The sequence below is a fragment of the Cydia splendana genome, chromosome 10 (genome assembly GCF_910591565.1).
Source record: "Cydia splendana chromosome 10, ilCydSple1.2, whole genome shotgun sequence".
In the NCBI taxonomy this organism is placed as follows: Eukaryota; Metazoa; Arthropoda; class Insecta; order Lepidoptera; family Tortricidae; genus Cydia; species Cydia splendana.
In genome coordinates, this window is record NC_085969.1 from 8,642,218 (window position 1) to 8,669,439 (window position 27,222).

Genomic DNA, 27,222 nt, shown 5'->3' on the forward strand with positions numbered 1-27,222 from the left:
TGTACGGGAAGTCACCGGCGAAGCTGGACGTGGAGGACGCAATACGAGCGGGCGGCGCGGGCGCGGCGCACGTGTCGTTGCAGCGGCTGACGCTACGTGAATTGCGCGCTGCGCTCACTGCGCTCAAGCCAAAACGCTCGGCGGGACCGGACGGCATTCCCGCTTTCATTATCAAAGATTGCGGCAGAGCCCTTGAGGAACCGCTCCTGCACATATTTAATTTGTGTCTGGAGATGTCGCATTTTCCAAAACGCTGGAAAGTCACTCGGGTGATTCCTATACCCAAAGGGGATTCCGGGTCGGAGGTAAGTGGATTTAGACCAGTGGCAATATTATCTACGCCAGCAAAAGTTTTCGAGTCGGCTGTGCAGCGCAGCATTCAAGAGCAGGTGTCCGCTCAGCTGTCGGACGCGCAGCACGGATTCCGGAAGGCGCGGAGCACGACCAGCAACCTACTCGACGCCATGGCTTACGCGGTCCCTTATGTTGACGCTGGGGTGCAGGTGGACGCCGCGTACTTTGACTTCAAAAAAGCATTTGACATGGTGGATAATGATGTTTTGTTGGCAAAGATGGCGGCGGTTGGCTGCACACCCAAATTACTGCAGTTTTTCGCAGACTATATGAGGGACCGCCAGCAGTATGTTGAGTATGCAGGGTACAAGTCTGAACCGTATTTTACCAGGACAGGAGTAAGTCAGGGAAGTAACTTGGGGCCGTTAGAATTTATAATCATGATTAACGATCTCCCGGAAGTAGTCAAGGAAGCTAGATGTCTACTATTCGCGGACGACCTCAAGTTGCTTCTGGCGGTCAAAGACAGGGAAGACTGCAAGCGACTTCAGAGTGACGTAGAGAGAGTGGTGGAGTGGAGCCGGAGAAACAAGTTGGAGTTTAATGTAAATAAATGCATGACAATTACATTCACCCGGGCCAAAACACCACTCTCCTACAATTATTTAATATCGGGATCGCAGCTGAAACGAGTGGAATCGGTAAGAGATCTAGGAGTGGGTTTGAATGCGGACCTTAATTTCAGAGACCATATTGTAAGCACGTGCAAAAAGGCGTTCCGAATCCTGGGCTTTGTACTTCGGCGAGCAGTAGGCTTTACGAACGTGAAGGCCATTTCGGCTATGTACAATGCCCTAGTACGAAGCCAACTGGAATGCAATGCTGCAATATGGGCTCCACATGAGTCGAAGTACAACGTCATGATAGAAAGGATACAAAATAAGTTTACAAGGTACATCTATTGGAAACTGTACGGAGTGTATCCTTTCTATCCGCTGATGTATCCCACACTGTTCGTAATAGGCATGGTAGGTTATAATAAACTAGAAACACGTAGAGATCTAGCACTTGCGTGCTACTTAGTGCGGATCCTTCGCGGTAGCATTTACAACCCGGGGATCCTACAACAAATTAATATATGTGTGCCCGACGGGTACGTGGAGCGGAGGCGGCGACCGCGTCTGTTGGTGGAGCCGATCGGCAGAACCAACCTGCTTCGTAAGGCGCCTCTCAGTCGCACAGTCCGTACACTGAATTTAGTGGCTGATCAAACTGACTTGTTTGCATGTACTATGTCCGAATTTGTAAAAATCTGTTTAAATGTTTTGTGTTGTTATGATAATTAATATAATTTACATACCTAGTTAGTAAGGCACTATTGTATTAGGGTTAACCTGTAAGGATAGTTGCTAAGTGACAATAAACAAATAAACAAATAAACTTCAGACTGTTACCAAACTTCGCCTACTACCCCGTTTTTTAAAAATATGCCTAGTCTGGTGTAGTTAAGGTTCATAGTATATTAGCACATTCCAAGGAGATACGACTTAACATGTGTAAGTCACAGAAAAGTAAGTATTAGCGGCAAGGCGTGCCATAGGCGAAGATTGGGAAAGATACCCAAACATCGCCTATTGCCTTTAGGGCCATTTATTACCAACTTAAGCAATGAAATTCTAAGTTTTAGTGGTGTATACTGATAGTTAGGAGTACTAAAAAACGTTTTTTCGTCTTAACGGATTAAAATGCTTTTAAATTTGAGAGATTTTTTGTGAAAAGTGTCAAAATCCAGGCGAAGATACGAAACTCTACGGTACTTGCAATACAAGAGAAAATCCTCAGTAGTTTTTACCGAGAAATATATTATCCTATAGTTTCTAGGAAATTTCCGAAGCTCCATAACACCATGACATGACATTCATGCTGATTCAATTGCAAAGTGTCTTGTGTAAGTACTCGTAAACGTTAGGTACTGTAAAAAAAAACACTCCTTTAATTTTTTGATTTCTTGTGAACTAAGCGGGCACTTATTCTTTTATGAAACTATTTTATTTAAATGAACCTGCCAATATCATAGATGAACCAGGGAACCCAAAAACAATGTTAAAATTGAATTAGAAATGAATAGATATAATTTTCTTAAATCAAAATAGGGACAGTCAGCTAACAGAGATAGTTTGACTCCTGCAAGAGCCAACATTTATGACGTCTCTATATTTGATATTATCGTATGGAATCATTTTTAGTAGAATGCAAGCGCAGAGCTGAAATAACTTGTACCCGTGAGTATCAATATTGATATTGATCTCAGTGCTTTTGTTTCAACCGTATACTCCATTACCCCAGTTCAGCAATCTACAAAATAAGTGCCAAATATAAAAGAGCGAAAATGCTATCGACTTCAGAATATTTGGCGGTACACACATAACTACATGAAAGGTACTTACTTGTTACTAATTTGTGTTTGTACTAATAATAATTCTAATATGTCATAGATTAGCCAACCAAACGCAGCATTTAAGCAGTTTTTAAATGCTGAGTTTGGTTGACTAATCTATAAAATGACATAGCAATTGCATTGACTTTCATATTGCTTGCTTTTTGGCAAGAGCGGAGACTCTTCTCTGTAGTGGAGACTACATTCGACTGTGGCCTATATCTCAACACATAACAACATATACCTACGAACGTTACATGAAACAAATAATATTCTAGGAACACTTAAGTAAATGTACCCAAACGGTAACCTAGCCATAACCCGCGCTATCCACAGAATGTAAAGCAGACGCACACGGGAGCTCCACTTGATGGGATTATATGATTATGAGATGCTTTTTTCATGTTCCCATTCTATTCTTTTTAGTACGGTCCGTGTATTTTATATTAGACATTTTTCGTGTCGATCCATCCCGAATAATGTAAGTGGGTTTATCTCATAGTCTTTTGTTTTAGAACGCAGTAAAAACAAGTCATATGTGCGGTTTAACTAGTTTACCCAAACATGCCTGTTATCATCGTATATTATTATATTTGGCTAAGAATAGAAAAGCCTACAAAGTACAAACCTAGTTCAGTGAAATGCCGCCGTTGTGTTAATAAGTAAATTAGTACCTGAATGTAATATTAGTACAACTGTTTTCATTTTTGCCGCTCTTAACCCTTATCTTGGCATTGTAACACCCGTGATACATGGAACATAAAAAAATCTAGCAGGTTCACTTTATTACTTAACAAATTAATTCTGCTATAGATATGTCGATCTACCCTCCTTTATTATAGCAAAAAATAATACATACAAGTGTCATTGTAAATTAATTAGTAATTATCAACATAGCGCCGCGGAAACAACAGATCTTGTTTCGTACTGTAAGTTTTGCACTTATTTCTTAGATTAGTATATATTTTTGCATAATCTACATATTAATGCACTTACTATCTGTTAATGTATTAGGATTCACATAGTGGTCCCATTTAAAAACATTTAACACATAAAATATTTGCATAAAACTGTTACGTATCATATTTGATACATTGCCAAGAACTCATAAAAGTACATGTGTATTATATTTAATACATTGCCAAGTTGTCGTCAAAATAGGTGTAGATGATTTATTTTAATTTAGATTTTTGTATATTTGTGGGTGGTTGATATATATGTTTTCAATACGTCATATTAGTTATCATACTAATTAGTTAGTGAACTTTGTTTTTTTTTTAAGTAACTGATATTATTTAAACTGTATATTAGGACGCCGTAGCCTTTTTGCTACGCCGTAGCCCGTAGCACGGAAAAATATATGAATGGCAAAAAATGCCCCCAAAGTAAAAAAAAAATATATATTTTTTACTTGTAATTTATTTGTTTATTTTTCATATTTTACTCAACTTTTTGCTTACGACTTTTTTGAAACTTTACGGGATCGAATTTTCCGCCCATGTGATCAGGTATTCGTAGATATAATTCATTTTTACAGGTGTAATAGTCATCTGATGCTTTAGATTGCGTTTAATTAGCAATAAATGTTAATTTCTGTTGCGTTACATGTTTTATTTTTATTGAAATCCACATTTTTCTTTTAAAAAGTAGGTAACTATTTTGTCGAGAGATTGGCATTGTATCAAATATGATACATATGATTTTCCGAAACTGAAAAATCCTGGATTTTTTCCCTTATTTTTTAATAGTCTAGTATGCTCAAAAGGTGACAAAAAACTAAAAAAATGTTTATATTTAAGATATTTTGAGCCTTGCCAAGATACGGGTTAAATATTATAATCTAGGTGAAGGGGTGAATATCATAAGTATTAGATATTTATTACCTATAGGCAAAACAGTGCATTAGTGCCTTACAACATTTTCCCAGATTTAAAGAGTGCCTACATATAATATAGGTGTATACAATATGTAAGTAACATACTTATACAAAAAGGGGCTTTTAACTTTTAATAGCTGTAGCAAAATAGAGCTGCTAAAGGTTGTGCCCATTTTTAACATTATTAGGATTTGAAATTGTACTAAAACGTATCACCTTCACCTACTTAGTAACATACTTATACAAAAAGGGGCTTTTAACTTTTAATAGCTGTAGCAAAATAGAGCTGCTAAAGGTTGTGCCCATTTTTAACATTATTAGGATTTGAAATTGTACTAAAACGTATCACATTCACCTACTTAAGCGCTTCCAATTTCCTAGCTATCAAATTACGCTCCTCATGCCTTACCAAATTGCAAACAACGCTTGACCTTTGCAACGAATTCCCTCTCCAGATTATTATCTACCTTATTTTCTTTATCTCCCTAGCTTTAGGCGAGTTTTGTAAAAAAGCAACTCAAGTTAAAAAATATCGTGGGAGGCATCGTAATAAAAGGGCCAAATTAGACTAACACCTACCTTTGATATTGTCTTGTCTTCATCCAAAGTTGATTGATCTTCTGCATTATTCATGGGTGAATTTTCTGGGATGTCCATTTTGGTTCGGGATCGGGAAAGGTGAGAAAAAATACACGGTCGAAGCCTTTATTTGGAAAGCGGTATAAATAAGTCAATCGATTGACGTGTTCAGTTCTGAAAACGATAATATGTGCTATAGGTATTACAGTGTATACAGATAATTTTGCGGGTTATTCTTGTCTTCTTACCTTCATAGTAGGTACAGAGTGAGTGAGTAAGATCAGCTTGAAAGTCTCTCTAATTACTTAAAACGGTCGGTTTCCACTTGGTAACATACGCTTGTAAGAGAAGAGTCGTGAAATGTACCTATGAACTTCCTTACATTTCACGACTCTTCTCTTTCCGCACAGACTCTAATAAGCATCAATTCGAGATGTAGAAGTTTACCTAAACCAGATAACAGACTCGACCTAGAAACTGCGATCAACACATAGGTCAGTATTTTACGCAAGTTTAAGAATAATTTTGTCTCTAAATCGCAACTTGTGAGTCTATATATCCTCCTTTTAGTGAGTAGTCACAAGTTTTTTTTTACATTGTGATCCATCCATTTCTTTGAGGGACTCTATTTCTTTATCTTTAATTATTTATAAAATGAGAGAGAAAGAGCCATACCTGTTTACTGGAAGAACTGCAAGTAGATCAGCAGCCTACCCGTTCCTCATTCGTCTTGATCACACCCGAGTGACCTAGCTAAGAAGCCCTCCAGTTCAAGTGCGTCTCAATAAAATCTACTCAAATGAGCAGAAAAATTAGGTATTTACCTCCTTGAGGGAAGAACTGTGAATAGATCAGTTTGAAGGTGTCCTCCTTGACCACGCCCGTGGGACACTCGGCCTTGAAGCCGCGGTACAGGCGCTTCAGCTCGGGCTCCGTGAAGCGGGTGACGCGCCGCAGGGCCGCTATGGAATCCGGTCGGTAGCGCGGGAGTTGCTCACCCAACTCCTCGAGTTCGGAGTCTGGAAAGAGAGAACGATATTAAGTTACATCTACAGGTAATACACACGTCGGCTCTGAGAAAGTTCCTAAGTTGTTAAACTTGAAAATTAGTTCGTTGGGGTAACGTTAGGAATAAATAAGTACACCATTAGAAAAAAGTTGCGCTCGTTCAAGTTGTCAGTCTGAAACTTGCATCGAGTTAAGTAAGTTATAATTATAATGGCTATGCTATATAGGTATCTGCATGCATGCAATTACTTTAAATACTTTATTGATAAAAACAAAGAAAGAAATAAACAAACATAATAAAACTTAAAAACCTATAGATAAAAAATTTGGCCCAGATCGCCGTCAACGGGCAAGGTGCCCAGAAGGCTGACCGTATTTCTCCGTTACTTTAAATGATTTTTAATACATTTATCTTGGATTCAAAGGTATGTTACAAAATCAGACTAAATTGAAAATGAGTAAAGACCGCGTTTAAATGCCTAAAAATAGAGGCATAAAAAGCTACTGTAACGTTTAACTTACGTCAACGCTTTCAAGAGTTGTAAGGCCCATATCGTATGTAACCCAGTGCCAGATGATGCCCCATTAAAAAGGTTTAAGGATCGTGAATACACTACAAGCCTTATTCTTTCACTTACAATGGATGTCCGACGTCTGCTGGAGTTTCTTGTAGCGAGCTCTCATGGAAATGAAAGGATTCTACTTACTCCTTATCAACAAAGAATGGTGTTAAATTGGAAAGCCGGACAATAAAACGTCTGTATAGCTACAAAAGTTCTATTTTCGGTGATGAGACAGAATGCCACCGATATACATATGCTAAAGTCCCAATTTAGTCCCAAATATTTTCAAAAGTATACTCGTATCTTTAGTCGATGTTTTGAACATTCATAGTTTCTTAGAATGCGCTTAACATGCGTTCAGGGCTATAACCGCAAAAATCGAAGTTCGCAAATTGCGGGCATTTTTCTCTGTCACTCTTATTACGCCTTCATTGGAGTAAAAGAGAAAGATCCCCGCAATTTGCGAATTTCGGTTTTCGCGGTAGCCACTCAGATCTACTGCTAAATAACTAAATAAAAACTAATGTAACCTGGCAAAAATATTTTTGTGCAAGGGAAATATATCATTTTTATTATTAAATGTTTTTCATTCAATCTCTCAAATCGCATTAAGGTGTACTCATGTTGAACCATTCGTATCCGTGAAGAGCTTCGAGACCTGTCAATGGTTTAGGATTATAAGAATATATATCCTGCCGGCGTATTATGGATGGCTTTATCCACGTGATAAAATAGCTGACACTTTTTATCATCGCGGGATAGAAAGTGACGGACATCGTTTTATCACCCTGTCACGTAGACAAGAACGACCATCATATCCGTACTGCAAACATATTGCAGAATATATAAAATGTAACCATTTTGCGGATTTTGCAAGAATAGCGAATGTTTCCTAGTGGAGGTTTAAATTCAGTTTATTTGAGAAGTGTTTCACGTATCGACGTGAGAGAAATCCCGGCTTTCACGGCTAAACGGGAGTGAAGATGCTTTTATTTTGTCGAGGTGGATTTTAAAACGCCCACCCAGTTCGTACAAGTGGCTATCAGTCAAATGTCTAATAAAATGTAGATGGACATTACGATTTTGGCTCAAAAAGAGTTTTTTTAATCTATTTGACATAGGCTTTTATCGCAACTGAGAATAATATAAAAAACTCCAGGTATGTACTTTTAAAATCGTAGTACCTATCTAAATAAATCAATAGTACATTGTAGGAGAGGACGGAAAACCGCTAAAAGATGGACGAGTGAGTTTGAGGGCCGACACGTTAGTGGAGACCCTCAGATAATACGAGTCCATCTTTAGCGTTTCCGGCCGAGGCATTACATATAGTGCTTTTCACGACTACTGCGAGGAAATAAGAAAACATTTGCATAACTATAAGTAATAGCCCGCGATTTCTCTGGTCGCTAATTACTAGCCACTGCCTGTGCTGTCTCTTTAATTTCGGTAGGCGTCAGCGTAAGAATATAATTTTCTTCACTAGAAGAACTCATTTTTATAGCGAGCGTAGATACGTGTTTCTTGTATTTTTTAGTCAAACACAATTTACACTATCCAATTCAGTGAGTATTTTCCGATCCCGCCTTTTTTACTTTTTTTATCACTTTTAAGAGGCGTTTTTCTGTTGTTTGCTTCAAACCGACTCTAAACTTAGAAGCCTTTTTGCTAAAAAAACCACAAACAGCTACAAAAGTAAAAAAACGCCTTAAGCGTGAATCGAATGAACTGACTGAATTAATGAATGGTTTTGACATTTCTTTTTTTTTTAAACAAGAAATTGGTCCTATAAATAACCTAATTTTATATTTGAAGGAAAAAGTTGCGCCAAAAAAGACCTTTTATTGATTTTTATGTTTTAAATGATACTCATTGCTGTAACGAACCGTCACCAATGACAGATGATGATAACAATGTAACATTGTAGTAGTGGTGGTTCAGGTGCTACAGCTATTGTCTACTTTCCAGCTTGGTTTTAGACCATCCATTATTGCATTGCCACATTTCCGAACAGTGGCGTGAAAAGGATTATTTATATGCCTGTAGGCATCTCATATTCTGTACAAAAAACGCGGAAAGGTAAAATCGTCGCACAAAGTCGCACTGCATTTTAGATTAGTGTATTATATAGTTAACTTTTCTACATAGGCCTGAAAGTTTCACAGAGCTATTTGCATATCTTGTTAATTCAAGGTATTCAAAGAAAATCAGGAATAGATGTAGGCAAGACGGCAGCCGGGGGAATGGCAGCTGCGAACAAGAGAGTTTATTGTTTATTTAATGAATGCAGCTTCTGTCAAACTTCCAGATCCATCCCAACTTGGTGCACGGATTTACTAGGGTTGGCAGTTAGGAGAAATTCGCTGGTAGACCAGTACCGGTAAATTCGCAGGCCTGGATTCAGCGCTAGTAAATGCGATACCCTGTCTATTATGATTATGATTGCATGTGGGATTAGTTGTCAAGCGGACCCCAGGCTCCCATGAGCCGTGGCAAAATGCCGGGATAACGCAATGCGCGAGAAAGAAGTATACAGACTCAGATTAGCTTTTTACTTATTGAAGTTGCTTAAAAAACGCCTGTAATTAGCTGATGATTAGCCAAAACTCTCATATTGCGTTATCAAAATGTGGCATGAGGCATTTGCACTTAGTTACATATTACCTATGCTAGGTACCTACACTACCTATAACTACATGAGTAGTTAGAACTAGAAGCTAGAAGAATATTAAATATAAATATACAATCAGGTTTTAAATATTGCATCCAAATTAATAAAAGGAAGGAGCAAGGTTTAAGTCATATTCAACTTTAAAATTCTTTCGTTTGTTATAAAACTTGAACCTCCAAAAATTTTATTGAATACCTACAACAAGTTCTTAATTAATATTTAATTCGTCGTGGCAACCCTATGAGCCATCCGTTTACTGTAGTTTCGGTAAAGAAATAAGTTTGCTTGAAATTAACCTAGAACGGCTAAGATTAAAGTCAAATTGGAATTAAGTTAATTTAGTTTCGTAGCTTGTTTCTCAAAAACATTTAATTAAGTTTTGTTATTTGTTTTCAAATACAAATACAAATGCGTTTATTTCATTACTTTTTACATAAGTTCTTAGGTATAGTATAAGGGTTAGTTAGGTAATTAGTCCATCTTAGGTATAAGGAGTAAGTAGGTAATAAAGTATTAATCTAAACATTGTGCAACAAATTGTGTACCTAAGTAATGAAAAAGGTGCGGGTACAGCTTGCTGAATTTAAACCCGCCCTTGGTCAGCTAATTGGAATGGTATTAAGATTAAATAATATTTAAATTATGAAATTCACATAAAAAACAAAACATTAGTACTTATTTAACAATATAGTTTCCTTACGGGGTACTTAATACAGAAACAGTATTTAATAGCATATGTTTCGTGTGGTTAGTATTTACCTAAAAGCTAACTTTATGAACGCATCCCTCACGGGGCTGGTCACATGTATATTCTCAAACTCTTTTTGGTTATTCATGTACAACTTTTTAAGTCTAGATTTGAACTGTTGGATACTCTTTGCCTCACGCACAGGAGGGGGGATATCGTTCCAACATTTGGTGGCAGCGTAACGAAATGACCCCCAGAACGCGGCCGCACGATACTCGGGCGGTACCAGCAGCAGCGCGTGGAGGGCTCGGCGCGGGCGCGCGGAGTAGGCCGCGGCCGCGCGCCGCAACTTGTCGGCCAGTGCGCGCGACGTTTGCCGTGCTAACACGCGGAACGTCGCGCACGCGAGGTGGACCCGCCGCCGCGCGGACATTTTCAACGAATTTTGTTGATTGAGCGCTGGAGTTATACGATCGCGACGCCCAAGCCGCTCACTAAAATTTTGAGAATTGAATGCATGTTTAATGGACAATGAAATCGATTGTTAAAATAGCATTTGTGTAACTGACGTTAATTCTCCATGTCAATACGTTAAGTGATATAGCTGTGACTAATTATTTTAAAAATACATTTGAATACTTATATGGTATGTCTGGCGTCTTGTCAGTCAAATAAATTATACATCGCTTGAAATTGTCGAAAGATAATATGGTAAACATGCTACCTAACAACTATGGGAGCTATAAAATATACTTAAAATTAACTTAATTAAAATGCCTTTAGTTTTACTACATTTAATGCTCAAACCCTAATCATAGAAGGTGACAAATAAATAGAAGATTAGATTCATATGAGGCTATAAAATAATAATTAATTCAAAATGATACATACAATATGAATAGTTATTACGCTCCACTCACTATCAGTATAATGTCATTATTTTGTCATTACTTCAAAAATATTAAAAATGTTTAATAACTTCATTATCGTCCATCATTCTTTCTGTCATTTCTGATTCCATCATTATAATCAATTCATTGTCAGTAGTAATGTCATTTCTAGTATCATTACTTTGACATAACTCCAATACTGACGGAAATTATTAAAATAAACTTCATTACTTGCCGTCATTCCTTCATGACAATCCCTACACTATCACTAAAAACGTCATTCCTTCAAAGTAATGTCAGTATTCATGATAGTGTCGGGGCCGTATATCAGATGCAACAAATTTTACCATGGGCAAAAATAACGTATAATTAACATTTGCCAGCGTTAGCATTGAGTACAGTATATACTCAATGCTCGTCGAACGCAGAGTAGACTGCTCAACTGAACCACGAATACTATGTATAAACTATAACCCCCTTATTCATAAACGTTTACTAAAGTTGACAAACCAATAATAATCGTTTGTCCCTTCCCAACGTACCGATATGATGGAAAGGGACAAACGATTATTATCGGCTTGTCAACTTTAGTAAACGTTTATGAATAAGGGGGTAAATCTCTATACTATTGTTACAACCTGTGTGTAGTGGGAGAGCGCACTTAATGGCTGGAGGTTATGATTATGACGGATGTTAAATATGTAGTATGAAGTTCTTTAGGTCAACGGTGCAAATGTTCTTTTAAACGTCAAACTTCTATGAAATTATGACGTATAAATAACACTTGCACTGCGTGTGCTATCATAATCGTTGCAGACTTGTCTTAGCCTGACTCTATTTCGTTACATATAGCGCGATCACCGTGTTTATTTCCATCCCCGAAATTTCACAGCCAATACTGGGAGCCTACTGTGAACACCGAAGTTCGCAAATTGCGGGCATCTTTCTCTTTTACTCTAATTAAGGCGTTATTAGAGTGACAGAGAAAGATGTCTGCAATTTGCGAACTTCGGTTTTAGCGGTGTTACTCCTGGCCACAGACCAACCCCTATAGACCGAGCTTATAGGACGACTCGCGGTCACCGCCCGTATGGTGTATAGGTCAAATATAATATTGTTCGCGCGCCGCTCCGATCAGTTGCGCCCAACGTAACGACCTGTTAGCAGTGTGCACGAGTCTAAGAAAATAAATCGTAAACTATTGAATTCATTGGGAAATCATGGGATATTGCAGCGTAAAATGGTGTGGCAAGTCATCTAAGACATCTACTTACGAAACAGATGGAATAACATCCCACAGGAAAGTCAAATTCATTATTTCATTGAATAATGTTTCTTGTCCGCGGGGTTCATTTTATACTGGTCAATAAGCAGAGGCGAAGTATGTCCGTCCCTTTTCGTCAACATGAAAATGCAATGCGCTATCCCTTTCCCTTTCGACTAGTGATGTGACGATGATGGTTTTTCAGTTGCGGAAACTTCGTGCTTCGTCATACCGTATTGTACCATTTTAGACATAATATATAGGTAATATGTTGTGTAAGTTTTTTAGAATCCTCTAGGATGATGAACTTCAAAGAAGTGCGAGGGCACTCGGTGTTGGTTTGTGATAGACATATGTTGTATGGGTTTTTTAGAATCCTCTAGGTAAGCAGTTAGCTCTCTTGTCACGAGATGGACCTGATGATGAACTCCAAAGAAGTGCGAGGGAACTCGGTGTTGGTTTGTGATAGACATATGTTGTATGAGTTTTTTAGAATCCTCTAGGTGAGCAGTTAGGTCTCATGTCACGAGATGGACCTGATGATGAACTTCAAAGAAGTGCGAGGGAACTCGGTGTTGGTTTGTGATAGACATATGTTGTATGGGTTTTTTAGAATCCTGTAGGTGAGCAGTTAGGTCTCATGTCTCGAGATGGACCTGATGATGAACTTCAAATAAGTGCGAGAGAACTCGGAGTAAATTTGTAATAGGCATATGTTATTGGTCCATTTGAATATGTTTTCAATACAACCTTCTATGACCTTAATAAAACGGACAAAAGAAAATAATTGTATGAGATTTCGGCGACACTTTTTTCTCGTATCAAAAGAGATTGCGATTCTGAGTGGAAATAATATAAAAATTCTAAACTTTAAAATTCATGTTCTGGGTACTTTAAGCAGAAATGCCCTAATATTATGTTAAGTAAAAATTTCAGGTACATTGTTAAATTACTTAATGAAATATTAAATTAATCAATATAATTATTAAGTAAGTTTACTCTAAGTATACTAAATTGGTAACAATTTTACCACAATAAATTTCGGTATCACTGGTAGCAGTACCCACTACCTGTAATGAACATGTCCCATAGTCCCATCCCTACGCTTGCACGTGTCAGCGCGCCATGTTTGAAACGACCAATCGCAACGCCGTGAGCACCCCTCCCGCACCTCACAGTTTGGTGATTTGCGTCGGGAACAAAATGGCCAATATTAGGTTTCTAGAGGCGGTGTTCTGTGCTCCTGGCCCAAGCGTTGAATTTCTAAAGCGGTTGGAATACCACTCCAGCACACGCTAACCGCAGAAGCTTAGGCAAAGCCTGTGTAATAATGGAATGTATTTAATTTCACGTGTCACGTGTGAATTAACAATATGAGGTTTTGCAATATTGTTGCAACTTTATTTCCAAATGAATTTATATTTTTGAAATAAGGTAAATACTTATGAGTCTTATGACCTTTTTATCTGCGGATGTTTTAACCTTCCCTTCCCCTTCACCAGTACCGTCTTTACCATAAGGGCACACGGGGCTCGTGCCCAGGGCCCCAAGGACAGACAGTAACAGTATATTTGATTACCCATAATAAATAGAAGATCATAGTAGAAATATGTTAGTATAATGCGCTTTTTTACTTTCCAAAAGGGCCACAAATTCTTATGTGCTCAAGGGCCCCGGCATAGTTTAAGACGGCCCTGCCCTTCACGTTATATCTTTGTATTAAAGTGATAGAAAATATCAACCTTCTTCACAAATTACGAGTATATCTTTCACACCATTAACTTCTCTTAACCTACCAATTTGTTACATTGTGTAAGGGTTTTTCTAAAAGCTCTATGCATCTCCTATCTCTGTCGTGCTAATAGTGTAAAATAACAGAGTGAAAAGGACAAAGAGTTGAACTCGAATACAGTTATGACTACGATTTTTCACGGACGCAGCGTGTTGCCGACATGAAATAATAAGCATTGGAAGTTTCTTTCAGACACTAATTAGCTTTCTTTTAAGACGGATCTGTGAGGAGAGGAACTTTTAATTAACGTATTAGGTGGGTATCTTGGTTGATTAATATGAAAGAAGTTATTATGTTGCGGCGGAGGTTTAATCTTTATAAGAAAAATGCTAAAAATATTGAATAACGTTGGCACTATTTGGAACTTTTGAAGTCAATTACGGGCAAATGCTTCCCGTAACGCAGCGAACATGTTAACCACGAGGGTTTATGTCATAATATTCTTATTCTATAATAATAATACATATTTAATAAAAAAAATGGCCACACTCGACCCTGTTCCAAATGGAATTACCTCATCCCGCGGTATAGAATCTGACTTTGACTACCAACCCGATGAGGGTAAGTTTAAAATGCCGGTATATTGTCCCATGTATGAGTGCTTGTCAATTCAGAAACTACATTTTCTTGTACTATAGGGTTACGTCAAAATATTTGCAACTGACTGCCCTAAAACTTAAGTAAATTGATGCGTATACAGACATAATGTCGTGCATAGATTCATACCACTATGTCTGTGTACTCTCTATACAGGGTCATTTTTGGACCGTGATTTCGGAGTTGGTCCCATAGAAAAAGTTGTTCAGTATGACCTACCTAATCACCTCGCACAATATGGCTAACGGTCCAACAATGACCCTGTATAAGTATTGTGTGTCCGCCCTGTGTTTATGTGTCGCTAATAAATTTCTATCTCTATTTCTATAGTCGCGGTATTTAACAAGGTACAAATCGACGGCAATCGGCGTGTCTTGCGACTAATTGGCGGTTGCCGAATTCATCAGAATTCCCGTTCCATTTCCCGTGCAATTACGGCTGATAAGGAGTAATTTATTGCGGTCCCGAAGCTACGGTACAGTTGGCATGGAAGTGAACTTGTGTTAAATGAGTCCCAAAAACAGCAAGTTAGATGTGTGTAGGTGAGTGGTCAAGAGTATAGAGTGGTTTAAGCGACCTTTTAAGTCGGGAGTCGTGGGTTGAATCTAGGGCATGCAAAACCGGTCCCGGTACCAAGAATTTCATTTCCCGGTTCTGGGCATGCCCGGAACCGGGATTCCCGGTTCTTTCCGGTTCTCGAGGCATCTTTTGACTACTTTTAAGAAATTGTTTGGTTAGCGTACAATCTTTATGAATTACATATTTTCATATAAATAATTGCATAAGCATTAATAAATATACTTATTTTATTATAAACAAACACTTATTGGCGTTCCAACCTATTTTACGAAATTAACCGGCACCCTTTGCCTCCGCCTGGGCCGAGCCACACGGCTTTAGCGTAGTCGATGCACTCAGCACTATGAGGGCACGGCCTGCCTGCACGAATGCCTACTTTACTAGGTTAGTTTGTCGGGTTATTTGGGTCCCCTGTTTCTTAGCACCATTATTAAATGTTATATAATGTCCCGAGCTAAAGTACATACTAAAACATTACTGCTATTGAAATGGGAATAAATAGTCATATGATGAGAACTGGGAAGTACCGGTACCGGGTCATCAGTACCGGTTCTTTTGACACTATAAAATTCCCGGGAATTCCCGGGAGCATACCCTAGTTGAATCCTATCTTGTATACATTTTTAGTGAAAAAAAAAATTAAACAAAGGTCATTCGGCGTTTTGTTCGGACATATGACCCACAGCGTACACAAACGAAATAGGGCTAGGTATGTAGGTAAATGTATCTGCTACTCAGTGGTATGAGTCGCATTCTTGCAAGCCATGGGAGAATTGAGAAAAAAATGAAAATCATTTCTTATCATTATAGCATTTTTGCAATGAATTAAGTCAGAACTATTGGAATTATTTCAAAAATACTTTGAATAGCTGCTGTTATATCGTGTTGCTGTTGTTATATTGTTTAATATCAAGAGGAACAAAAATAAAAAGCTTGGGGAGTCACCATTCACCACACCGCTGGGGGCTGGGATACTCTTCGAGCCCCGCTCCGAGGCGGAGTATCGCCTAGTGAGCCGCTACCTTAACAACATGGAGGCTGAAGCCGAGGCCGCCATCGAGGAAGCCGCGAAGAAAGGGGAACCCACTGACGTCATCAAGCCAATCTACAACATCTACGGGCTGGACGATAAGAAGAGGCTCAAGGTGGCCGTCAGGGGCCTCCCCTCCTTCACACCGATTGAAGATATCAAGAAAGCCCTGGGGAAGCTGGGCCACCCCTTCGAGTACGCCAAACAGATAGACTCAATAGGGGCCGCCCGGGCTGCACATAGGCATCTACGGGGCGACGGAGCTTCTCCACATGAGGAGTGTCAAGGTGGAGGCATGGCGCGGAAAGAAGGGACCCGCGCAATGTCACCGCTGCCAGGGTTTCCGGTACTCATCACATATATGGATGTCACAGACAGCTCGCCTGCGTTCGCTGCGCCGAACCACACTGGGCCAGTCAATGCACGCGACCTCTAGACCAGAAGGCCACCTGCAAAAACTGCAGAGGAGACCACCCCGGCAACAGCCGCAACTGCCCGGTGTTCAAGCGGGAGATGAGGAACCACAGGGCCGGGAGAACTGCCCTCTCTGCCCCAGTCCCGTAACGCCTGGGCCCCATCACAAACGCCACAGTCCCAAAGCCCACGGTCGAGGAGAGGAGGAGAAAAATTAGGCGCGAAGGTTCGACCTCCCACAGTAATTTTGCATTTCTTGCTTCTACTGAGTATGTACTACTTACCTACAGGAGCAAGACACTTGTAATTAATGTATAGACACGATGTTGTATTTTTTGCTGTCGCTGCAGACTAGAGCACAGTAAACATATGATGTTTACGCCTAATGATCCAGCATAGACGCCGCAACGCAGGCTTCCATTATAACAATATTAACACGAGCGCTAATTACCCTCCATACAGCGTGTGGAGCCTGATTTAATAACAGAGCTAGGGCTTTATGTACACTGGTATAATACAATATCATACATATGTACTTACTGTGATATGTGGAATGTCTTAAATCCTATGTATTATATAGTCAGACCGTAAAAAGTCTGCAGCGATTTTGATAGCCCACGCAGTGCAAGTGTCATTTTAAACGTCAAACTTCTATGAAATTATGACGTATACATAACACTTACACAGCGTGGGCTATCAAATCCGCTGCAGACTTTGTTTGGTGCGACTATAGCATTATGTTACCATATTAATTATTATATTAATAAAAAGTAGGTACCTAACAGTATGTTAGGTTAGTAGTAGTAGTAGTTAGGTAAAAAAAAAATACTTACAATTATTTTTATATATGTACTTTGAATTTCTAAGTTAAGTTTAGAAGTTTAAACTAGAAACTTTTTTTTTTATGAAATAGGAGGCAAAAGAGCGGATCACCTGGTGGTAAGCGATTACCGCCGCCCATGGACACCCGCAACACCAGTAGAGTTGCAAGCGCGTTGCCGGAATTTAAGATGGGAGTACGCTCTTTTCTTGAAGGTTTGAAGGTCGTATCGGTCCGGAAATGCCGCAGGCGACAGTTCATTCCACAGTTTGGCTGTGCGAGGCAGGAAGTTTCTGGAGAAACGCACAGTTGAGGACTGCCAACCATCCAAGTGATGAAGATGGTAATGTTGTCGCGTAGGGCGATGGCGAAAAGAAGCGGCAGGGATTAATCCGAACAATTCCTCGGAGCACTCCGGAACTTTATAAAGATATACAATAGTTTAATAAACTTGCCAAAAAAACATCTATTGAAACAGAAAAAATGTAGGTACCTACTATTGGCACTTTATACGTAAGTACGTATCTAGTTTAGTATCAGCGTAGTTTTTTTTCATTAATTATAACCGCATACGCTTAACTTCTGTAACACATATTTTCTAGTTGAAGTGACTGTACATGGATAACATTGAAGATAAAACGTTATTTTAAAAATAACTTGAGAACTCTATAAATATTACAACTGAACCTCGCACCAAAACATAAAGTTGAAACAACGTTAATATTGCAGGGACTGTACCGAGTACAAATTTATCTTTGGTCATATCCTCGGGGGTATAAATGGTTTCACTTGCTCGTATGCGTAAGGGTTGCCACCTGTTTGACAATCCCGTGGCCATAGAGGCAAAAATTAAGTCCGTTATAGTGTCGTGACGGTGCATGGTTGTATTGGTTGTGCGCAGTGTTTATGTTATTGTTATTATAGTTTTCGACACGTCACGTCCGTTTCTCCCATTTTAAATGAAACTGAAGGTATATAAATATGAGTGAAATTTGCAGTAAGTATCCTACAAGTAGGTATCTAATGTGAAAAATGGAGGGCGTTCATATTAAAACGGATTAAAAAAAAAAACTTCAGTAGGTAAACGAAATTGTAAGTAAACATTTAAAATTTGTTATTATTTTAAATTGACCTCAAACTAAACAAAGAGTAAACTTACTTGTTATATAGTAGGATGACTGATTGACCTGGCAGCACCCCTTGACTTATCTACCTGCTTGTAAAAGAAAAACTGGGAGTGGGGATGATAATTCTTGGGATTATCTCAAGTTATTAATAAAGGTAATTAACAGGGTCATATTTGAACACGTGTTATTTTTGAAGTATCAAAGATAGAGCTATGATTTTGGTATGCATTTCTAGCTAATATCCTGTACTACAAATGCAGTACGAAAAAAATGTAGGTAAACGACCTAGTTTTTACATAAAAAAATAAAAAACTGAAAAAGTAATGCGTTTCTGTCCTAATTATTTACTTTTAATATTTTCTTTTGCCTTGCTATTGAAATGTTTGCATACAATTATTAGCTTTAATCGATTGCTTACATGTTTAGCTATCCAATGAGATATTTTTTGTATTCGTAGGACGAATTTTACAGATAATGCCAAAAATACCACGTGCACCCGTGCTCAGGTGTTTGAAAAATTAAAAATGCCGCCATTTCATTACCGTTGACTTAAAAAAAAAACACGTGGTGATTTATCGATGAAATCGATTGTACTACACGCCCTTAACGGCTCCGACATGGTTGACCGGACACATTGTATAGGTACCTGTTGCTGGTCTTTTGCGATTTTTGCTTTATTTAAATGTCCAGTTAGATTTAACACCATAGGGTGGCAACCCTTTCCATAAGTGTTAAAGTAAACGCAATTGGGACCACGTAACGAACCGCAAAGAAATATGAACGGTTTGTCGAATTCCCTTACAGTTTGAGAAAATACGGCTTGAAAAATAAACTCCTATTTTGTAATACGAGATGAGTATCCATTCGCAAGAACAAATAATGTTTGGAGTTGAGTCGAGATAATTTATCGAAGAATCTGAAATAACTAATCTAATATGTATATATTTTGAATATTAACTAACATTTAGTTCAAGGAATAAGAAATAAATACAATAACAAAACTAAGAAACTATTATTAAGATCAAGTATAAATTAAGTAAGTACATTAAAATTACACCAATAAAATAAATAAATAAATAAAACTTACCCTATCTTAATAAGTCCCCTAAATCTGTTATATTCATAGCATATTTACGAGTTAGTTTACTTAGGTATACGGTAAGTAGTAAGTATGTTCATCAACATAAAGAAAAAGCATTTTTTCTGCGTTAAGAAGGTTACGTATCCATTTAATGTCGCTCTGACGATAAAAATATAACGACAAAACGACTCATCAAAAGAAAGTACAAGGTAAACAACAAACAGGGAAAGTAGGTGGTGTTTAACGACCGAACTTCTTGCTTACTATTCTCCACCGATCTTGTGGAAATATTTTGTTATCTGCGTATCTTATTTGTAAATAAAACTTGATATTAAGGTCAATGCGGCAAAATCCGTCTCCGGAAAATTCCGCGCTTTTTCAAACAATAATACACGATTGTTATATTCATTCAAGCGGTGCGCAGCGATTCCTTTTAGTTTCTGCAGTCAAATGGAGTTGTGCTCTATTGAAGATTTTGTTCCATCCACAATCACATAATTGGAAGAGCCGATGTCCGCTGGACAAAAAGAGTCTTGGTGCCACGTACCTACAGGAAGACGCTCTAACCCCTCACAACGAGGACCGTCGGAGGTCATGGTGGCATGGTAAGGTAGCCTTGGATGAGAGTTGTACATGACCGTACGCTGTGCAGATCATTGTGCGCTGTCATTGGAAGAGGGATTCAGTATCCCGATATTGGTTATAGTTGAAGTAACACAAATTAAAATAAAATAACTTGTTTTCTAATACACTGGGCACTAGGTGAACTATGTCGTCTACATTATAATGTAGTTATCTTTCGATTAAAAATACCAATTTTAGGTAAGAGCGTATCCTCTCTGAGCGAGCGTCTACCTATCGTTGTGAATATTTTAATGCGTATTAAAATAAGTATACCTTGCCACGTTAAAAAAGAAATTGCCTTCATATTTTTCACTAAACCACTTCCACAGATCCCGTTTTCTGATACTGCTTAATCCCAATCTTCATTATTTCGCCGTCGCGTTGTCTATGGGTTCACACGTTTCGTTTTATTTTATAGTGATTGCGGTGGCTTAACGCATTCACTGCCAGGGGGCGTGGCCTATGAACAAACTTGTATGACGGTGAACGCACATATGCGTTGGTGGCAGTGAATGTGTTAAATCCTAATCTGATTTCACTTTATGACTGCCCTTAGGTGTCATTATACAGGCACGGGTGAACTGATATAGCTTGTCAAAGGACTGTCATATCAATCATAGACAGAGAGAATCATACTATCTTTGTCTTACACCAGTACTACTAACACTCAAAAGAAAAGGACGAGTATAGTTTTCCTGGTTGTTACTGGCTGACAAATTGGTTTGACCAACTATAAAAGTGTAGCGAAGAAAGGTACAAAAGGAAACAACGGCTTAATTTACACATTTAGCAAAAGTAACTATACGCATGAGGCATTCAAAAATTATCTACCCTCGCTGTTGCTGTCTGAGCAATGAAGTTGTGTTTCGATCGTATTGGTTACTTCTGCTGCTGAATGCACCGTTCAAAAACTGTCGTTCAGGGGTAGCTCACTCTACATCTTACTAATTTACACACCTAACTAGCGAGGCTTAACCTATAGTGTAAATAACATTATTTGCGGTATTTGACGTCTGTCACTCACAACAGCAATACTACGTAAAATGTTTTGCACATCGAAATCACAAAGGAAAACAACTGCACTGCGAACGTTTACGTTCTACGTCTTTTTTTTTTAATTTTAGGGTTGGCCGGACATCACCATTATGAATCGGTAGTCGTCTAAGTAAATCGATATGAATTTTTCATTTTTCTTTTAATAAAAATAAGGAAAGGGATAATTAACTGTAAATATGGATATATTTATCGTCACTTAACAGACAACAAATTTGACACAGAAATAACATAAATAAACTTTAAAATAGATCCCCAGTTAGTTTCAATTTTGACAATGGGTGCGACCTACTCGGTCGGTGTATTAAATACACCGACCGACCGGTAGCTTGCGGGAAAACCATATAATTCTAGCTTTATTTAAATCTCAAATAAAAATTCATTATACGTCACAATTCGATACCTCAGTCTACGTGCCATCCAATCGTAATCGCTTGCTGTGACAATCGATTTGCGTTAGTTACATCTCTATATACGTCAGTCATAATGTGTCAAATACCGCAAATAATGTTATTTACACTATAAGGCAAATGAACCTTCTGTACTTTAGTACTATTTTTGTGGTAGTTAAAATAAACTGATTACTAATTCTGTGGTAGATAAAATAAACCACATCAAGTCGTTGTATTGCACTTACCTTAAATTAATGCACTGCACTTAAATTAATTTTACTTTCAAAATTATGACCCAATATTGGAAGCGTTAACATAGGTTAACGTAACACATAATCCCGGACGTTTTATTAATTTTCGCGGTAACGATGACTTGACCCTTAATTTAAGCGATTGCAGGATCCCCTGTAACCCACTTGGTATTTTTAAATGATTTCAAGGGCATTTAATTTATTATTTAAAGGGTATAGGGGTAGAAATTAACGTAGGAATTAACTGGAGTGGCGGCGCCTGGCGGCATGTTTAAACGCTTAACGTTGGAATTAAGCGATTTGACGTCTTTTTATGTGAGTTAAAGTAGCCATTATGTTTATTGATGTCTTAAAGAGTAATTAAAATTCGAGAAAGGATATAATATAAGACATATTTCGGGCATAGGTACATAAATAGGTAGGTTCGCTACCGCTTTTTACTCTAATTATGATGAACTAGATAAATTCACTGATGTTCAGATACGGGCTGGTGTCAGCAGTAAAAAAGTAAAGCTTTTCAGAAATGGAATAAAATCAGAGTGTCGAGTCAAATAACAAAACTGTGTATCGTTTCGGGCCGTATTTCAAAAGGTGGAAAAATACCGGAGATTTTACGGCGGCTTTGTTTAGTTTCTCTTGGCCCAGCTCCGGCCGAATAGTCACACTAGATATTAGTCACCGACTTACCTATAGTTTATACGTAAAAATATACCCCCTTATTCATAAACGTTTACTAAAGTTGACGAGCCGTTAATAATCGTTTGTCCCTTTCCGACGTATTGGTATGATGGAAAGGGACAAACGATTATTATCGGCTTGTCAACTTTAGTCAACGTTTATGAATAAGGGGGATAGTATACAATAGAACATGGGTTGGTCTGAATTTCTTCAACATATTTTCTGTTAAGTCTTTACTTGTAGAATATTTTCTAGATTCTCTAAAGTTAAGTAGTTAGATTTACAGATTTCAAATAAAAAATAATTAGGTACTTCCCTACATTTTTTTAGCCATAGTCGCTTTGCTATCTATATATACCTACCTAAGTCTAGACTAATGTATACAATAGAAGCAGAGATTTTGATATTTACTTATATGTAGATTAAATTATGTTTTACCGAACCACAACTAAGCATGTAATAATAGTATTAAGCAAACGCGGATTGGACCGCGCGATCTCGCCAACTATTACATAAACCCTAGAGGTTTCCAATAGTGGCATGCATGTAAAAATTGTATTAAAATTTAAAGTGAATAAATAAACTAAAAAAAAATGAGTGATGTACCTACTCTCTACACTGCTATTATGTCAAAAATGCTTTCGATGTATTTATTGATGTGCTTCTAAGGCATACGATATACTCTGTTTAATTTTAAAACAACACCCATCACATATTTCACAACTCGGATTTACCAAGATTACCCACTGGTCCCATTCCCCATAATATTTAAAACCGTCTTTCTGAAATTTTAAAAGACGGCAACTTTAACATTACTTTTCGCAAGTTTCCTGTTCCCATACGGCCCTCTCAATTGAACCCTGAAGTAATTTAGCAGAATATGTAATGGGTCACGTAAAAAAATGAGTTTAACTTTTTATTGTACCTACCTTGCAAAAATATTGAACATCGCAGAATAATGGAAAATTGAGAGAAATTTGTCAGTCATGTCGTAGTAGATCCCTACAAGTCACAAGGATTTCGTCACATCTGCCGCACTGCGTCTCATTGTCGTCGTCGTCGTCTTATTATGTCTCATTATTAACTCGATTTGAATAGAAAATAACAGTTTTGGGCCACGATTCAGCCGCCAGGTGTGCGGTACGGCCGTTTTGTGTACTCGTATAATTCATAAAAGCTTACCGACTACTTCCTCACCAATCTCACCATCGAACCAGTGTAAGTCTGACCTCTGTAGGTATATGCGTCGTCTTCAGATCTGGGGATCCAGTTACACTTGAGATGCTCACCGTCGAGATTAAGTCTTTAGTAAATAAGCTGAGCAGCCATATCAGAGTGGCGCAGAATAGTGAAAATTTTGAGGTTATTTTCCAAATGGGTTTTGTGGGGTGTAAAGTTTGCTAAAATTTTACGGATAAAATTTGGAAAGTGGTGGTGCATTAGGTACGTTAAGTCAAATTTGAATGGAGAGGTACGTAGTTTTCATTACCTACATACCCTTACTACTTACTATTCAAATAGGGATATTACTAGGTACATAAAAAATATATTTAAAAAAGCTGGCGGGACTTCAGGAACCCCGTCAAGTTTGGATTTCTTCGTATTCATTTTATGAAAAAATGGTTTTACTGGCATTCAAGCTCTTGACCGTTAGCTTCGTCAGCAAAGGTCACTAACAATAACAACTTAGCTTTAATAATAAATGATGTTTACAAGAAACAAGGACTTGAAACTTCATGTTTTTAATTAAGTAACCTATCTAAATATTGAAATTTAAGCCCTTTGTGTTATAAATTGATTGTATTGTTATTAGTAGACTAGTCCTGAATACAATGACGAGGGGCATTACAGGCAAAAACATTCTATTATGCCGTAAATTATTGGGATATTCGATCAAAAGCGAAGCCAAATTGTCTGTGGTGGCTGAAATATAAGCCGACCCTTCAATTAGGTCGATAAGTCGTCGGCATCTTTGTCGGACAGGTCGTTTTAATAAATAATAGCTTATGAGATTTGCTATTAAGGATAAGAGAACTACAAGTGCGAAAAATGTGTGACAGCGCTTCAGTTATCTTCATTCGGCCAGATCTTCTCAAAATTGTTTTATTTTTTCCGTGTTCTTTTTCTAAATTGTGTAATAGTTCTCCCACCTTTCAGGCTATTCCACTATAGAATTGTAAGTAAATGGTCATATATTATCTATTGGTATAAAATACAACGATATTACCGCGTAACAGTTTTCCCTGGTAAAGTTAGCGATAAATTATATGTTATGTGAAAATTATCATTTCTCTTGTGGGCGCAAGGCTATTAACATATCTGTCATCCTCTAATGATATCTAATACTTACCTAGAGGTAAATTAAAAACCCTCAATTTTGAAATCGTAGATACTAAGTATAAACAACTCGATAGGCCAATTTGCTAAGTATTTAGGTAAGTTGTAAGTACTAAAATGACAGATCGGTAGGACGAATTGGGGTAATAGTGGGGTAGTTTTGGCTAAAATTCAATTTTTGGTACAAGCTGACTGTACTTTTCTTTCCACAGGCACTCTTAATACTCATCGAGACAATTCTAACAAACCCGAACACAATTAATTTGCGTTGTTTTATCACAGAGTTCCCATGGCCACGTCTTGTCTCCATCATCAGATCAGTTCCATGTCATCATAATATTACATTGTCATCCGATTTACATATGTAAGCAAAATTTCAGCTCAATCTGAAATCGGGAAGTAGGTCAAATTTAGCTTCCAAAATTTGACCTACATGAACTAACATAGTATGTACATACTAACAGGGCAAGTTAAATAAAAGCTTTATTTTTTAGTCTATTTATTTCAAGAAGGGTTTATTTAGGAATTTCAAGAGCTTTCTTCTCTGTACGGAGGAAGGGTGGAAATATTAAATGCATTATAAGTCGCTTTCTTTTAATATTTTTATGTACTTACTTAATATCTCTGCTTCAGTCTTATTTACATGTTTAAAAATAATAATATACAATATACACTATCTATACTTACTAAAATCTATTGTAGTCACACCCTTTCACCTCAGATGCCTTCCCCTAGGCATATCTCGAGTGAAGCCATTGTGCACCATAATACAATCTAGATCTAATAGGGGCTATCTATCGGATATCGGAAGTTACGTCTAGACACCCAATTACTATTATAGTACGTACAATAGTTATTTGTAAGTACAACAAGAGATCAAAGTTTGATATTTCTTCGAGTGCTTATCTTGAGTCCCGTGCAAGCGAAAGATTCTATAATTGAGCGTAGTAAGGGATTCAAAAGCGCACGAGATGTAAATAACTTTGATCTCGTGTAGTACACAAAATTTTTCACCCTACACTGAAAAAAAAACCTGGTACTGGTAACCAGAATCTGGTTAGCTGTACTATATTGTCTTGTTGTATATGTGACGACAGGACACTTTGTAAACATAACCAGACCATTCTTGTTAAATTAAATTTGTTAATTCTATGAAGTGTATAGTAGTGGGTATAAGACTTTTAGTAAACCCAACTAGCCGGTCTGTTAATGGTTACTAAATAATACAGTAACATATACGTTCCTGTCCTGTTGTTATAACAAGGTATTCAATATACGTAACTGAACGATTTGTGCGGTGTACTGGTTTTATATTGTTCACGTTACCAGAACGCACTGTGCTAATGGGGCTTCTAAGCGAGCCATATGTTCACTGCAATATGTGGCCGGCAACTATTGGTGTCCTCTTACTCACATGTTAGAGAGGGACACTAATAGTTGCCGGCCACATATTGCAGTGAACATGTGGCCCGTTTAGAAGTCCCTTCAGCACAGTGGGTTCTGGTTACGTGAACAATATATAACCAGTACACTGCTCTTCTAGTATTTACAGACAAGTTTTTAAGCACACTTATTTTTTTTTATTTTATTGATCAAATAAGTAACACAGCATTACAGTAAAACCAAGGCACTGTGACACTACAAAAGAAAAAAACATTTTGTCTCCACAAAGAAAACAATAGACGCACAAATGACATACAAATTAAACATTGGATTTGGGCGACGACGTAACAGCGTGGCTCCGTAGCGTCGTCTGACTCGGCGTAGGATTCGGCAGGTTGCCCCGGAACCGCCGAAACACCACACCCTTCGGCCAGAAGTCCGCGCTTGCGATGGTGTCCTGCAGAGGCCGCGGCACGCGCACTACAAATGAACTGAAGTGCACATAGTGACGCGACTGTAGCTGGTGCACCCTCAGCGTGTAGCCAGTCTTCCGGCGGACGTACTCCACCACCTCGTCGGCCCCGGCGGAGTAATGCAGGCGAGACACGTAGAGCGCCTTACTCGGTGTCGCAACTCGTAGGCCAGAATTAACCGGCTGCGCAGTGCCACACAGAGTTTTACGAGGCGCCCTGCGCGCCTTGCGTTTCCTTTCCACCAGTGTGAATCCCTCCTTATCCACATCGGTGCGGGAGGACTTTTCCTTAATCGGAGCCCGCACATTTCACTGTGTCAGC

At 38.2% G+C, this 27,222-nt stretch overlaps 1 protein-coding gene across 1 annotated transcript in view; it reads right to left on the reverse strand.

The window, feature by feature from the left end:
- Nucleotides 1-27,222, reverse strand: part of LOC134794557 (Kv channel-interacting protein 4-like) — a 192,251-nt gene that overhangs the window by 23,779 nt on the left and 141,250 nt on the right. Inside the window, exon 4 of the mRNA XM_063766366.1 lies at nucleotides 6,011-6,205. Within this exon, the coding sequence (XP_063622436.1) occupies nucleotides 6,011-6,205 (195 nt within the window). The remainder of the gene's footprint in view (nucleotides 1-6,010; nucleotides 6,206-27,222) is intronic.